This window comes from Columba livia, chromosome 3, assembly GCF_036013475.1.
Source record: "Columba livia isolate bColLiv1 breed racing homer chromosome 3, bColLiv1.pat.W.v2, whole genome shotgun sequence".
NCBI classification, from domain to species: Eukaryota; Metazoa; Chordata; class Aves; order Columbiformes; family Columbidae; genus Columba; species Columba livia.
This window is the reverse complement of record NC_088604.1, coordinates 63,322,615-63,339,597: the sequence shown is the minus strand read 5'-3', so window position 1 is coordinate 63,339,597 and position 16,983 is coordinate 63,322,615. Positions and strand designations below refer to the sequence as shown.

The following is a 16,983-nucleotide window of genomic DNA, read 5'->3' as shown; positions in this document are numbered from 1 at the left end:
GACTTTCAGCCTGGAAAAAAAATCTCACTTTTTGACTTACATGCCTGTGGCCAAATTGCAACTGAGGACTATACTTGAATAGTAGATGTGGCACATAAATGAAGTTTCACCACTAACAGGATAGAAAACAAATGGAAAATAAGGTAAAATATCACTTGGAATACATAGAATGTATAAATATGAAACATTATCCACTGAACAGAAGCCTACAAACACATCTTTGCACTTTTTCACGTTACCCATCAAAATTGCATTGTTTAAAAAAAATATTTAACCCTTCAACTACTCTGCGCACAATTCATGGACTGGGATCCACAGAAAAGAAGTCTAGTACCCTGGTCATTTCTCAATGTAAAGCTTGACCTGGTTCTTGTCAGTGACTACTAACAGGGAAGCCAGAGAAATACTGTTATTTCCTCTAGACTGAGTGCAGGACAGATGGCTCAGATAAAGTTTGCACTAGGCTAAATTTTTGCCAAAGTGTGCACAATTTCTTTAAAGAGACCCTGATGTCTGAAAAGCAAAGGCAACACCGAACCACAAAAAGCTACAGAAATAATAATTTCAGCTTACCTTAGCTAGGGAAAGAACAAAGTCAGTAATCTTCCAATTAAAATACAATTGCATTCTTACCTTGAATTTGAGTCGCGGTTTTCTAGTAATAAAAGGCTTATTGTTTACAACAGTAAAACCCAACACCTGGGCCAGATGCTTTTCAATGACCTTTTTCAGGAGATCTCTACACAGTAGCAGCAAGTCCAAGTTTAAAGTTTGAGAGGCAACAGACAGGACTTTCCCTGAGATCAGCAGGGAAGCGTTCAGTTGCATGCGAACCAATGCGGCCCATGATCTTACAGCTAATTTGGGGGGATCAGTAAAAGAAAGTGCAAGAAATATGGGGTGTGCACAGCAAGGTCAGCAAATTACTGGTGTGTGTGATAGTGTCGGCTTAAGTTGTTTCATATGCTTCTGACTTTGGAAAGTTAAAATCGGGGTTGCAGTTTATCAATAGCACCTTGTTCTAACCACAGACACACAGACTTTGGCCAGCCAGTTAGGTGAATGACCTGAACCAGCACACTGTTCCCTCAGCGTGCATACAGTACATAGTTTCTTGGTTTCCAACACACTTGTCCATCTGTTATGATAGCTATCAGTGCCTGCTCAGAATAAGCTCGGACCATTTGACTAATGTACAGAGGCCAGGAAAAAAAATAGATTATGATGGACAGCCCAAAAAATATTGCAAGTGTAAAGTACCTCACAAGAAGTCCCTCTTCTGGGCCAATCTTGGCACTGGCACAGCCTGGCTCTTTATGCACCTGTTGACACATACGTGCCAAGATATGAATAGCTGAACAGCAGGGAAAATGGAAGCAACGTATCCTCTTCTCTATAGGCTTCCTAGAAGTCATGCATTATCACAGTGGGTCTCTGAGAACCTGCTAAGACCAACCAGGACATAAAAAAATATTCTCAGGCATATGAAGACCAAGACTGATAATGCTTTTTTTTCAAGGAAGTCTTACAGCAAGGAAAATCACTAAGGATTAGGTTGAACCTTATTACACCAAATAGAACAAAGCTGGCATGTTTTGACCTGTGATTTTTCTGTGGAGCAGAATAAAGCAACAAACTTTGCCAAGGAGGTAAAGATCAGAAAAGAGGGGACGTGCCATCTGTCCCTTAACCAAAGTCAGCCAGTGGATGGAACGGGATCAGCCGTGCTCGTTGTGACCATCTGGAGCTACAGACGGCAAACGCTGCTTAGCAAAGCACTCTCACAAGGCAGACATACGGCAAAGGAAGTGCGCAAAACCCAAGGTGTTACAGAACTAACCTGTCCCAGAGGACGAACCGGCATGAGACTCACGCAGCACCCTGGGGAAGATCCCTTCCAGTGTCTAAATGGTTCACCTTACCTTTCCTTACGAGTAGTTCATTTGGATAAAACGAACTATAAAAATGAACTATTGCACTATGAACTAAAATGAACTAGAAAAATAAACTAGAAAAATCAACTGTTGGGATGAAATAGAACTATAATGAGGACTTGCTACACAGCCGTCTTGGCTGCTTCTGAATTTGTTAACTTCAATTAATGAGCAACTGTTGGTCTGGTACTTTTAAATCACCTCTCCTACATTTACACTTTGGTACTGGTAGACTTCTATTTGGGCTGGGCTTTGCCAAGATCACACATGGTCATGCAGTGCCAGACCATGATTCAATGAGCTGCTTCTTAACCCTGTCTATGTGAGGCTCAATCAGAATCACAGCTCTTATGCTGCCTTCCTTGTGGCATCATTCACCACTCTTGTGGAGACACTCACGGTTCTATCCACACATGCCAGGCTGCACAGGCTGTTTAGATGCAGCAGACACCTTTCAGGGAGCCTAATACATTTATTTTCTTTTGTTCCCAAGGCAAAATAGCACAAATGTCACCCTTCCATTTCTTCTTTAGACAAACTCGAGGCATGGAATTCAAGGAAGAAAAAAGGCTCCAGCAAGCGCTTTCACACCTCTTTGCACAGGAGCCTCCTAAAACTGCCAACTTTCTGAAGACGGTGCTTACTTGGTTAAACAACATAAGCTTAAGTAACATATAAAAGGACATTTGCTACTTGTCAAATGGTCCAAACGGAACCTCAAATCTGCAAGGAGACCTTGGAAATGGTTTGAAAATATGTAGTGGCTCACTTCTCGTAGGCATCTGAAGGACTGCTAAACAATACAAAGCAGCAGAAAAATAAATAAGGCTGAAAACTAAACTCTGTTTTCCCACTTAAGGAGTTATTCCTTGAGCTTTTGTCCTCTGTCTCTGAAGCTTCACAGGACATGAGAAGAACATGTGGCACTGCCAAGGGAAAAATCTTAAACGACAAGTTGGGAAACAGTTGGTGATTCAAAAGGGAAAACAAGTGGCTTTATCAAAACACCACAAATGGAAGCAAAGAGAAACTAAGAGAGGAAAGCCAGTGAAAAGAATTGCATAATTTGCTGTTTTGCGTGAGCCCAACCAAGAAATGTTATGCAAACGAAGAATGAGCCCAGTGGAACATTATTTTCCTGTACTATGTGTTTTTGTTTTTGGCTGGGCTGCACAGTTCAGTTCACTCATTTCCTGGATGTCCTCACAACAAACTAAAAAAACCCCCAACCCTTTGACCTCGACAAAATTTCTTCTAAGTACAGTTAAAGGTAAGATTTCTGGCTATCTCCCAAGATATTTGTGGATGACTGTGAGTATAAATATATTGTTTATGAGCCTCTTGGAGGGTTAAAGGTATTACATACAGAAGTGTCATTAAAGGCAGGCCACAGAAAGCACAAATTGGCACAGTACTGGCTTTAGGTGGGATCTAGTGCTAGCACAGCATCACACCAAATTAATTCGAAAAGGGCCAGTGATTTCTTAATCACAGGGAGTGGGAGCTGAAAATCAGAGAAGACTCCCCTTGGAGAATAGAGCTCAGGAGGCAATTCACACCACTGCTCACTCATGTTCCCATAACCAGCCACCACAGATAGGGCAAAATCTAGAACACAGAGATTTTGGCATGATATAGTCAGTTATGGAAAGAAAAGCATTTTGTGGTCTGGTCAAATGACAAGTGGGAACAGGAGATGCCTGCACATCTTTTCTTGGGATAACATCATAGTTTAAGCCCAGCTGGAAACTAAGCACCACCCAATCGCTCCCCCACTTCTCCCTGGTGATACGGGGGAGAGAATCAGAAGAGCAGAAGTGAGAAGACATATAGGTTATGATAAAGACAGTTTAATAGATAAAGCAAAAGCCATGCACACTAGCAAAGCAAAACAAGGAATACATTCACTCCTGCCCATGGGCAGGCAGGTGTTCAGCACCAGGCAAGCTGGGCTCCATCATGTGTAACTGTTACTTGGGAAGACAAATATCATCACTCCATACGTCCTTCCCCTTCCTTTTTCTCCCAGCTTCATATGCTGAGCATGACATCATTTGGTGTGGAATATCCCTTTGGCCAGTTGGGGTCAGCTGTCCCAGCTGTGTCCCCTCCCAACTTTCTGTGCACCCCGAACCTCCTCGCTCACAGAGTGGTGTGAGAAGGAAAAAAGGCCTTGACTGTTCGTAAGCCCTGCTCAGCAATAACTAAAACAATATCAATTTTCTTTCTTCTTCCTATTTCTATTAAACATAGTCTTAAACAACTAGAAATGCCTGGCTTATCTCTTCTTCATCTTGTTTGGTACAAATTACAACAAACATATTGATAAAACTATACACAGTTTACACAAAACACTAATTAACCTCAGAAACTCAGCAGCTTCATGATTTATGTCAAAGAAGCAGAAAATAGTCAGGATAGTCTAAAACACTGGTGTAGTCTTTGACTGTTAAGCATGTCTCACTCTTCTCTAGCAGTGTAAATTATACTGCAGCCAGTACAGATGAGAATTTACAATGAACTTCTGAATTATCTGTGCAAGTATTTTTCTTTACTGGATGCTTCCTGATCTCTTAGGCATTTGAATAGTAGTCCAGGCTTATAATAAACTGAAAAAGGGTGAGGAAGTGCTGCCCACAGACTTTTCAAGGAATAATGCTTTACTACATAGAAAATCAGTTTGTTGATTTCTGACTTCATTCTCTTAAGAGTCATATAAAAAAACAATAGGTAAACAGTTGTCATTGTGTCCTTTAAAGAGGATAATATTTATTTATTAATGCTCCTAAACAAAACAGTAGGTTGGCAATTCAGTTTTATCTGAGCCCCTGAAGATGCACAATGCATAACACAACACTGGAGAGATGTGATTTGCTGCAAAGATTTTGCAAGATTTGATTTGTTGCAAAGCCACCCAAGGAGATCATTTGCCCTGGTTCTTTCTCCTTCTTTGGAAGGTGGGAGGAAGCTGGTGGTCAGACTTCCCAGGTGGTTTATATATAATACTTTCTTAGGAAGTACTAAAAATGAAATACTTTATTTTGTTACATTTTTTTTTTCACACATCATTGTTTGACTTGGGAGTGGAAACCTCTTTTCTCATCTGTTTTTCAGAACAAGTCATCTCACGAGCTTCAGTAAGCAGGAAACATGGAAAAATTGTGCTGAATTGCCCTTGAACAACTACAGTTACTAGGTTTTAAAATGTTCCCCTTGTATTTGCATTATTCCCTAAACATGGCCTGTGGAAAACACGGAGTAATAAAAATAATTGAGATGTTAAGGTAACTGACAAGTACTTAAGCATGACCGCTGTTGTTACATTGTAAGTCCAACAAGGATTTTATTCACATCCATCCAATTTTGATGTGAGACGCTTGCCCTGTGTTGCTACTGGAAAGCACTGAGAAGCTCCATGGAGAGCTAGCTAGGTGGGTGAGTCTCAAAATAAAGTAAATCTGCATTTGACTTTCCTTTGTCCTTTTTTTTTTTTAGCAAGGAAGCTGTTGAGAGAATATGGGAAACAAGGGAACTTTAACTTTTCTTTTCTGCAGACACTCTGGCATTTAATACCTTCCTTCTAACATAACAAAATTTCACTGGGTATTTTCTTACACAGAAGTAGTTCTTTAGAGAACAATGTCAGCGTTAGACATTTGCTACTTTCAGGCACGGAACATTCCCTACCTGTAATGCCAGGGAAGAAGAGCCCCAGTGGCTGGCAGTCCCTCAGGCACTGGCCAAGGCTTTGGCAAGTGGCAGCTGCAGTGTGGTGGCCACTGCTGGAGAGGCTCAGGTTTCAGGAAGGAGCTGAGACCAGTGTTAAGTTACAAAGTGCTGCTGTTTGTCTCCCGGTAGCCAGAAGAAACAACAATGAAAACAACCTTTTTAGACTTTCTTTGCAAGAAGTGACGTGACATAATATGTGGTAATTGGTTGCTTCCCCTTCCCATGGAAAGGACACTTGAGGAAATGGAGAGCACCTGTCCAATGAGCATGCCCATTTCTTACTATTTTATGATATTTTTTTTTAAGACAGAGGTTGTTTCTGTATGAAGCCCTTAGGAAAGCAGCTAGCTCTAGGTATGCAACACATCCCTTGGGAACTGCTAACTTGAAAATGCTGCCACAATACTTCTGCAGGCAATGGCCAGCTGGGATTCCTCGCTTACTGGTGGCAAGAGAAAAAAACGCCTGAAAGAAATGTGCAGAATTGCCAAGATAAAGCAAAGCTGAAGTTCTCTAAGATCTTTAAAAGTCTGAAGGTCATGAATGCTGCAGGGGTGGAGGAGCACACAGACAACAGCAATGGCACTAAAACAACAGCAGGAGAGAATTGTTGAATCTTGAGTGGCAGGAGAGGGCCAAGGAAGGTGTGCTTTGATGCACATAAAGGCTTTCACTTCTAGATTGACAAAGACACTTAGAATGTTTAAATAAAGGCAAATAAGATGATTATATTCTCCTTCACTTCTACTATCAACACAGCAGGAAAAGCATCTGTTGCAAATCACATTCACAACTGCTTCTAATTCCCAATCGCCCTTAAAATACAAATGTAACATATATATGTCTGCACCTATAAAATATATATTTGCAAGTCTGTTTATTCACACATTTTTAATAGCTGTATTAGTCAACGCAGTTACTTCTACCATGGCTGGAGAACTGCAGTCTGTTACCCCAACATGAATTGTGGCAGCTCCCACAAGGCAGACCAGCAAGTACAGCAAGGGAAGGCAAACAGCTGGGGTTTTATGAAAGAAGCACCTGCACGGTGTTTCATATGTGTTTTGCATCTTCTAACTTTGCGAAAGCATTCTGTATTTCTTCATGTATTGTGAAATCCCACACAAATAGTGAAATCACATTTTAATGAAGCATCTCTGAATACATCAGTTATAAATGACAGATTGATATGTTGTGTTAACCGCTGTTAATTGACAGTAAGTGATCAGCTTTTGTGAAACTACAACTTTCGAGACCTCATACTGTTTTCTAGTAGTCCTACTATGAAAAAATAATTTCTTCTAGTGAATTTATTTTGAACTACTGTACACAGACATAAAAAAAATAGAATTAAAGGTTGATCTTGAATTATAATAAAAGCAATACTTTCATTAAAGTTTCACACATTTTTTTAATGTAACCTAAACTTAGAACTAGACTGACAGAGATCACGCTTCCATGCAAAAACCCATGACATTCTGGATTTTCAGCTGCTTTCAGTGTATGGTGTGAGGCACCTGGACACAGTCAGCAACTTTTGCCAATGAAAGTGATGTGCAATGTCCCAGTGGAGCAGCACCTGATCCAAAGAAGAGATTTCTTTTGAAAGAGACATGTAAACCACACAATTTTCCATATCTTCTGTGTGCTTTTTTACATTACTAACAACCCCCTTTTTTCCTACCCCATTTCTTCTGTCAGCTCTGAATCTCCCATGGGATTAACAAGGGGCAACCGGGACTTTTGCTTTCCTTTTTGCCCATGACAAAATGGCTTAAGGCCTGAATTCCAGTCAGGTCATTATGGTGCAAAACATGCCACAGCCAGCACTTTCACTACTATTGAAACACACAGTGCAGAAAAAGTCCAGATTGCCACTCAAGATGCTGCTGAATTCACATTTGAAATAACTTGTACAATCAAGTTCCTATTGTAAAACATTTTTTTTTCTAATGAAAAAAAAATAATTTCAGCAACACCAGCACTCCCTCTACACCTGTGATAAACAAGAGAGTAGTAAAATAATCTCTACCATTTTTCCCTTTCTGCAGAGTCTTTTATGTAGAGGTGGGAACAGGAAACAACCAGTAAATAACACCACTCACCCAGTTTGTAAAAACGTGCAGATTAACACAGTACTTACCACTCCAACAGGGAAAGCTAGAACAGCCATCACCCAGTCACGGAGGGAAATGAGCTTTTTCAGCTGCCTCTCTTGCTCTTGACTGTCATTTCCTTTGGTGAGAAGACTGGACAGGTCAGTCAAGACACAGATCCCGAAGAAGACAGCCTGGATAACCTGCATGGGAGGGGAACACACTCTTGAATACAATGAAGATCATATCTTCAGCAGAGAGTGCGTTGGTCACAGGCATGCATGAGGAATATTGCCACGGAATTGACATAGGAAGCAGAAAAAAGATCAGTCCGTTAAATATAGGTACAGTTTGTTCACATAAAAGCTGCTTGTGCTTCTAGTCTGAAAGCCCTGCATACACCTTGCTTCTCATGTATCAGGGGAATCGACATGAGTGGAAGGACTGTTCAGAGGTCCCAGTCATACCTCAAACATCTGCCACCTCCAAGGACTGAACTGCAGCCTCCCCTTCCTGCTTCAATCCATAAAATTCAGCCTCAGAGCCACAGCATTCGCCCCTGAGGTGGACAAGCAGTTCTGTCCCTTGTGCCAGCAGCAGCACCTTAAGACCACGCCTGCCCCAGACAGTCAGGTGAAGAAGGTGCCGAAGTCTTCCTGAGAGATGTAGCACATGGCCTGGGCTCTGGCAGATCTACCACTACTTCATCTCAGGTAGCGAACTACAGAAGAAGCAACCTGCAGGAGTTATTAAAGCTTTCTTTCCATGATGGCAGACTGTCATTTACCTGCCTTTTCCTTTGTGTGCTTACAGATTCGTGTGCAGTATTGTAAAATTATCTGTTGTATTAAATTGATAATCACGTGAACACGCTGGTTTGGTTCAGCTTCACTTGATCTTAGCTTGATCGCTGCATTTTTCTTCCTCAAGTAGCTCAGTAGAATTATAATAAGCAAGTTTGGGAACGCTCTTGCCTGAGGACCTGCGCATCCCTGCTAGCACAGCTCCGAGAAAGCACATGCAGCTTGTTTACTCCCTGAGCTGGAAGCCCAGGTCACAAACCCATGCACATCAGGTAATCTCAGGTAAAAAAATTAACAAAGGCTTGATTCCCAAATTGCACAGTGATTCAGCAAAAAACATAAACATATGCTTAAAATACATACTACATGTTTTTCAAAGCAAACATAAAGTAGTAGTTTAGAAGTCTTATTTGTAAATCTAAGTGTTCCTCTGATGAGGAGTGTCTGACTAAACACCAGACCATCCAACAGAAGAACAGTACATGTCCAGATTTTCGAAAATACAACTTATTATGTGCATATATCTTTGCAGCATTTGCACTATAATAAGTAATGTAAAAAAACACCTTAGGCTAGGGGACACTGATTGGAAGGAAGGCAAGCAGGAAGGGCCAAGCAGATGTTGGCTACTAGAAATCCAGAGATGTGTAATGGTTGGATGGATTAAAGTATATTCCCTTCCTCAGCAATCCTTATATGACCCAAACACTTGTAAATTCTGGCTGTAAATCTGTGAACGACAGACATTCAAATGGCCCCTGGATCTGCCTGCAATTCTTCTGCCATTCCTCTCCCCTCTCCAGGCAGTAGCTACATATAATATGCTTGATAAATATATGAAGCAACATTACAAAACATTCCCTGAAGCCAAGAAATGTGACAGACTACTAGACTACGAGAGCCATATACTGTGCTAGAAAAAAGGTACTGCTCCTTCAAATGACTGCCTGGAAAAGTTACCATCTTCTACATAACTTCTGAAAAACATTTATGTAAAAGTTGGGGCTCCTTGGAGCTACATAACCACACAAGCTCCTAAAGCACTTTTTCATATTACTTATTTGAAACAATCTTCCCATACTCAGTTCTGTTTTTCACCAAACAGATGGCCTGTTTGGAGAGAAAGACTAGAAGAACTAATTATGCATTTGCTTGACTTCAGAGGAGATATGATACCATTCACTATTCACTCAAGAGTGTGAATGCCAAGGAAGGAAAGATTGGAGACAGGACTGGAAAAAGTATACCTAACAGTAATGAGATCAATCTGGGTGTTAAAAAGTTTAGGCTGAGTACCAGGAAATATTTCCTAACAGTGAGCACTGTCAAACCATGAAATGGTTTCTCAGAGGAAGTGGTGGAAGCCTCATGGCTTGAGTCACTCAAACCAACATTGGACAAAACATTTAATAATGTACTGCAGGGAACAGTATTACGCTGGCAGGGCTTGGATGAGTGACTAATGGATTGTTTGCAGCTCTAACTATGATTCCCTGAAATGGTCTCTCTCCAGAGAAACACAGCCTCAAACAATCACACACCCGCTTTCTAAGGGAATTGAGATTGTACATCCACTAATCAATCACAAACCGAATTGCTTCTCTCCCCATTATCCTGTTATGAACACACCACTTCAAGGGAAAATATGATATCATCGGGAATAACTGAAGACTCCTAAAGGGAAAGTAAGTACTCAACGATTCTAGAGAGTAGGTATGAAGTAAACTATTCTACAAAAAGATTAACAAACGAAAATACATACAGGAAAGAGAAACTTACATACTTCTTGAGAACATTCAGAACCAATGAATAAAATCATACAGTGTTCAGGGAGGCACAGTTTCAGTTTATTCATACAAATAATGTACATACATTCGCTCTAGTAGTTCCTTTACTTTCTAGAATGTGCAAGAAAACTCTGACACCTATCAACATTTGGGATCAGACTGAGGACCTCCAGAGCTGCATGAGTCTCAGCAGCATAAACTGAACACCTGAAATCAGTAACAACTTACAATCTTTGTGGGTCTGTCATAGGAAAAGCATAGCATGAAGCTACTGGTGGTTTGTGGTATTAAATGAACTTTTAAAGTCCATGGTCCTCAGTGTCAGTGTTGCCTAACAGATGCAAAAAGTTCACAGCAAGGGAGTAGAAACTCCCTCTAAACAATATCCTCCAAAGCGCCCTGGTGTTATCTCAGATTTAGGATCACATTTTCAAACCACGGACCTTATTTTGAAAATCTGCAGGTGGTGAATCTATACATGAAACATTTCCAAGATGTTACACAGTTGACTTTTTTTTGCCTTCAAAATGTAAGCAGTAACAGCACTTCAGAGGAAATATCTTCCAATTTTGCCTCTAAGTAGAATCTGAAGGAAAACAGTGACTTAGAAAATGACAAATACAAATTTGACAGAAAACAGACACACCTTCCTTATACCATGTAACAGTGATAAAGACAGAAGCTTGTAATCAGAGTATGCATAAACAAGAAAAACATTAAAACCAGTAAAAAATGCTATCTTACCGCTGACCCCATTTTCTCCACTGAAACCTGGAGGAGCTGCTGCTACTGTAGTAGATACTACAGTACCCTTAAGCTGTGATAACATAATGACAAGTAATGGAAATGGGCTTCTACAGGTATGCTAGCAATATAAAACTCTGAGCAGGAAAATACTTGTTAAGTTGCCACAAGAGAAAATGAACAGAAGATGAAATGAAGCAGCCCAGACACCTCCTCAAACAATGAGATCTACTCAGATTATATATCAGAAAAAATAGTTTTTGTTGTTCCTTATGAACAATTAGGAAAAAAAGTAAGCTAACTGTGCACGTCTGTCTCCTACAAAAAAATAAGACTTGCTTCAGTGTGACAGTTTTTCCACAAGGTGCTCACTGCAGGACAGCAGCTCACGGCCTCCCTGTACTCCCCCTAACTTGACCTGTTAAGAGTCAGCCAGAAAATACATCTCCTCATAAAGCTTTCTTCGGGGCACAGAGACTCCCTTATCCCCTGTGCCATTGGGCTCCACAGCGCACATAAAATCTCTGCACAACTGAGGTCAGTGGAAATTCTGTCACTACTCTCACCAAGGCAGAAAATTCCCATTAAATTCACTGAATCTAGCATTTCATTGCCTGCGGACGCATGCTCCTTCAAGTTCACTCTCATGATCAGAAGCATTCCTTAGAGCTCAGGGCAGAAGAAGAAAAGTCTGTGCAAGCACTACTGTTATTGATGGGTATTTTTTCCTCTATCTACCTTTGCAACCGTCCTCAAGTTATCATTTTTGAGATTAACAGCATTTACATATTAGCTCAAGTACCTCTCTATAAAACATGGCATCTGAGTAGGCTGGCAAATAGACAGCACTGTCAGAGCAAAACATGGGAGTAACACAAAATCAGAAAGCATTAAAAGAGCACGGAAAATGAAGTAACTTCTACACATTCCACAATGCCTTGTTTTTGCATGAAATGCGTGTGTGTGTATGCGACCACCTGCATATATTGGGTACCTGTACCTCACCACTGTTTAAAGGGAAGACTACATTTAACAAAGACTTAGGAGTCTGCAAATATAACCCATATTATAGAAAGACTAATTCACTTTAGCGTGTCAGGGAGGCCTGGCTTATGCCTGGGGGCTGCGAGTGGCAGGGGGCAGCCAGGGCCCACCCCAACCCCAGCAGCCCCAGACACCTCCCTGGTGACAGGCCACCAGCCCACAGGAGACAGAACTGGAGCCCTCAAAGCAACACTCACACTTCAGACAACCCATGGCTTTCCAGACAAAGATGAAAGTTTAACTCCACCAGTGTGCAAAACCAAATTGCTAATCTTTGTCAAATCAAAAATATATGAGAAATGGCAATCTGCCATAGGCAGAACATGCTCTGGTTTTCCTTTTCAAACACAGGAATATGATTTATAACCTTAGACTATCTGTTACTACTACTTCTCAACCTAAGTCACTTTTGCTTTCATTCGTCCAGTGTCTAGGCATGATTATTTAATGTACAAATGTACTATGCTTCAGCAATTAAGATGACTGTATTTTAAGAAACTCTGAAGTAATTCAAGTCAGATTTTCAAGTCTTTGCCCAATGCAAACACAACTGATTGGACTCTGTTTTCAGACCAGGCTTGCCTCGGGTTGTTGAATACTGGGCTGTACACAGGCATGTATGGATAGCCTGAATCCTGGGAACTGCTCAGTTTTCTATAGCTGCAATACACAGAGCAAGTCCAGCTTAAATTGAGAATAACAAGGTATTATTGACAGAAAACACACTGTGTTTACAGAATGAAGTTATGGGCTGTAGCTGTTTATTAAATCTGCTACTACTCTTGGCTGCGTGAAGCTACTGATTCTTCTTGTCCATCACCATCCCAGCATTACTAACAGCCACATTGCTTTTACTCGTGACACATCTCCTTCCCTCACTATATCTTTGCTAGTTATAATAGCAAACAGAAGCTGGACAACACGTCATCAAGTGCTAAATCTTTGTATCAGAGAAGCTACTGACTTCAGTCAGGAAACAGCAAATCTTTGTGTCTACAGACAAATGAGAAAAACAAAGAAATAAAACCAAGAAGCAACAGCATTTTAAGTACTAAAACACATGCAAGGGTAATACATCTAATCACTAGATCTACAACTAAAGTGGAAGTGCAAACACCATGAAAATGTACTGCTTGCTACTCAGAATCATTACTTTTGTGCAAGGAATAGGGAAGAAGACTTGTATTTTAAAGACCAGATGTAAAAGAGCAGCATCACCCCAGGAGACACCTTGACTGACAATAAGTTGGGGTATGCAGTCAGACTTCATTTAACATCCACAGCACAGAGGAGAAAAGCAAAGGACAAGGGAACAAAACCAGAATAAGCCAAAGGAATGCTTAATGCAAATGACATCTACTTTGTGTTTTGTTGGTTAGTAATATTGAAATATATATTTCTCCAATTCCTCCTCTTTCACTTACACAAATTGGAACTTAAACGGCACTAGTAAAACCTGACATTTATTTCTATCAGAAGAGCCATTCAAAATTCGGTAAGTGCATAGATGGACAGCCTTACAAATCTCTAGCACTGCCCTCATCTGAAACAATGACTCATGTCTCCTGTCACAGCCTTCAGTGGTGGGAAGTCTCCTGTAATCAGGATGTCGCACGTGAAGACCAGCCCTTACGAGGAAATTTCACTTTATTTTCATGACTTAGTCATATGACATGAATCAGCTAATAAAACATGCCTAATCCCTTACCATATGATGTAAATTCAGGAACTCCTCACAAGATCATCCTTTACGTTCTCCATAATCTCCTGTAGACTTTTTCTTTCAGCCCATCAGTACAGTCCAAACGTAACCAAGAACAGAGTTTTAAACCGATTAAATTTTACCCAATACAAAAAAGAATAAAATCTACTACGGAATTATTATGCATGGAAAAGAAACCCATTTGACAGTTGTGTCTAGTTTTTATAGGTACTATATTGTTTAAGTGCAAGTGCTCAAGCACCTATGATGGAGCTGTGGAAAGGGGACAAAGCTGTGCAAGCGCATGAGACTTTTTTTCTGAAGGGAGAGATGAATTTTAAAATTCTGCCTGTTGGAACACAAGATATGTTCTTGTCTGAACAGACAGAAAAGCAACTTTTGTGTAAACTAAGCAATTCAATTAAGAAATTAGAAAACCAAAACAGACATGCCCCCCTAAAATGGGAGGGGGCTGGTAGGGGGGGTTATGGCACTGCCTTTTGGCATCTATTATGATTCACAGTTTTCAGCACACAAAATTAAAAGAAATCTGATAAACAATATAACCATACTGCTTGCACCTCTTTCTTTCTCTCTCCATCTTCCCTCTACTTAACCCAGGAAAACTCCTTACTGTATTACACTTACTGGAGAGATAGAGTTTTAGACCATTCTGTCTAAAAATAGTCTTGAGTACCTTGTAATGGTTTGCAAACATATGCAGTACAGCTCGTGAAGAGGTAATGCTGTTGTGCTAACATTGCTTTAAAAGCAGTTTTCTTAATATTTTTAATTAATATAGTACTTCTATACAAATATATTATTCCTTAGTACAACAAGCTAGACTGAAACTGGATAAACTATCAAAAATATTTTGAAATGCTTTAATTTTTAAAGGCAAAAAAAGTATATTTAATAATTCTTTTTACATGGGTAAAATACACTCACAAAAAAAATGCTGTAGTGGACAACAATTGGGAAATTCATTTTGAAGTGCTACTATATCTCAGCTGTGTTGCATAGATGACATTTCCAACATGATCTCAGCATGACAGAGTGGATGCCATCTGGCTCAGAAGTGCTAACAGCGTGGAATCCACTACCACATATTGGATGAAGAGAAGCAATGGACAAACACAGAATACACTGTAGCAGCACGAACAAAAAATTTGACCAGATGCTGAGAAAGGGTTAAATTTTCTCAAATCTTCTGCATTCCTTTTAGCTGTGTCATTCCTCCTCAATACCATTGTCAACCCAGTCTCCCTTCTTCCTCTAAAAACTACAGGTATTTTCTGGATACTTTTGAGTTATAGATGCCTGGGTATCTTACTTTGATCTCAGCTAACACACTTAAAGAAGCACTAAGCTCGTTGCAGTATTTAAGAATTATTATTCTATTTTTATATTAATCTTGTTGATTTTAAATTGTTTTGACTAAACTCATTTTCTAATAATCCCCGTTTTCTTCCTTAGTCTCTTGCACTGTGTACAGAAAAGCTGCCATTACTTCTTATTGTATCCTGCTTATAAGACAGTGTAATTTCATTAAACATATATAATCCATTCAGCAAACATGTATAATACAGTTTATTCAGAATAGATTGTGATTTTATTAGGTTATATCTTTTATGGTTTTTCTTTGCTAAAGCTTAATCTCATTAGGATTATACACTGCACAGAAGGTTATGTCATTATTTTGGCTTAAATGTTAATTTTACACATTTCTGCATGATTGGTACACTCTGCAGCAGTGGCCTTGCAGTCAACCAGGCAGGAATGGCAGCTCTCTAGCCAATGTTTGAGATAGCCAGCTAAGATGCTAAGACTTGTTCTGCAGCTGTCTGTGCTAAACTGAGCTCTGGGATAGGGTTTCTGATGGCTGGAAAGTCCCTAGCACTTTATAAGTTAGTTACCCCCCAATTAAGTTACATTTTATTAAGTACAGAACTTTCTTAAAACCTCAGAAACTTCTGCATTATTTCTAAACATGAAAATGTCTGCAGAGTTTGAAAACCACTAGAGGGAAGCAATTTTGACAGATCAGACCTGAAAACAAAACTACGCAGAAGCTTTTCAAGATTAGAATGACTGGTTTTGCTTTTTTATTTCTTTTCAATGGATAAGGTAAAAGCTGCCTTCTAAATTGCCGAGTTTAGAAAAGGCCATGACTGACGTATCTCAGCAACATGGTGACAGAGCTGGAAATGCAAATGAGAAAGGCACTACAGTCTTCTGAGACACAGCAGCCTCAGTGCTGCCCTACTACAGCAGTAGGAAAAGGTTTTACTATGTGTAATCTGTTTCCTGAGCACTGTGAAAGCAGTAATGAATGACTCCTGACACCAGTCCAGCAAGGCAGGCTATTCAGTAATATTGTCTCATTTGTGCAATTCTCCCATTCTCCAGGGAAGGCAAGGGAAGAAAGCACATGGTTCAATGAAAGGTGATCTAACACGTTGTACTGTCCTCATAAACAATACTATTATTTGCATAACATTTCAAGCAAGGCACTGTGTGTTTATAAAGAGCTGTATTTTCGGAGAAACAAAATTGTTCTCATTATCTTACATCTCTAAAGAAAACATGGGAAAAACCCTCACTGCATTTAAATTAAATAATGTAAGGTGAGTTGAGTGTTCACTAGGTGTGTGGCATTTCAACCCCAGATGATAACACCTCCCTGCTTTCATTGTCTTTCCAATAAACAGAACTCAAAGGAAATTAAGGATTTGTCTTCTGATTATCTGTCAGTGAAAGTGAGACAGGGAGAAATGAGCCAGCCAAGGTCAGACAGTCAGGAGGGGACCCAGGGGATCAGCTCAGGTGCCCCAGGCAGCTCTCCAGGCACCAGATCAGGCTGTTTTCCACACGCCTGCACTTGCTCTTCCAGCGATCACTGTTTCCACTGCTCACTAGAGAAACATGCTGGCTTTCTCAGAGAAACAGCATAGACCTTTGGACCCTTCAAACACAGCCATGCTACTGGTAGCATAAGTCCAAATACTTTCCTCTTATTGATCTCCTATTAATCATAGTTGTAAAAGACCTTCTTTGCTTAACTGTGTCTTTCAAAGTTTTCCAACGCGTAGATACTCTGATTAGCTGATCTATTGGTGCCAACCAACTAGAGATAAACATAAC

General features: G+C 40.2%; 1 protein-coding gene across 2 annotated transcripts in view; it reads right to left on the bottom strand.

Moving 5' to 3' along the window:
- The window catches only part of AIG1 (androgen induced 1), a 120,586-nt gene that overhangs the window by 77,584 nt on the left and 26,019 nt on the right, over positions 1 to 16,983 (bottom strand). For both annotated transcript variants that reach the window (XM_005507681.3, XM_065057254.1), the window contains exon 2: positions 7,807 to 7,962. In XM_005507681.3, coding sequence (XP_005507738.1) covers positions 7,807 to 7,962 — 156 coding nt within the window. The remainder of the gene's footprint in view (positions 1 to 7,806; positions 7,963 to 16,983) is intronic.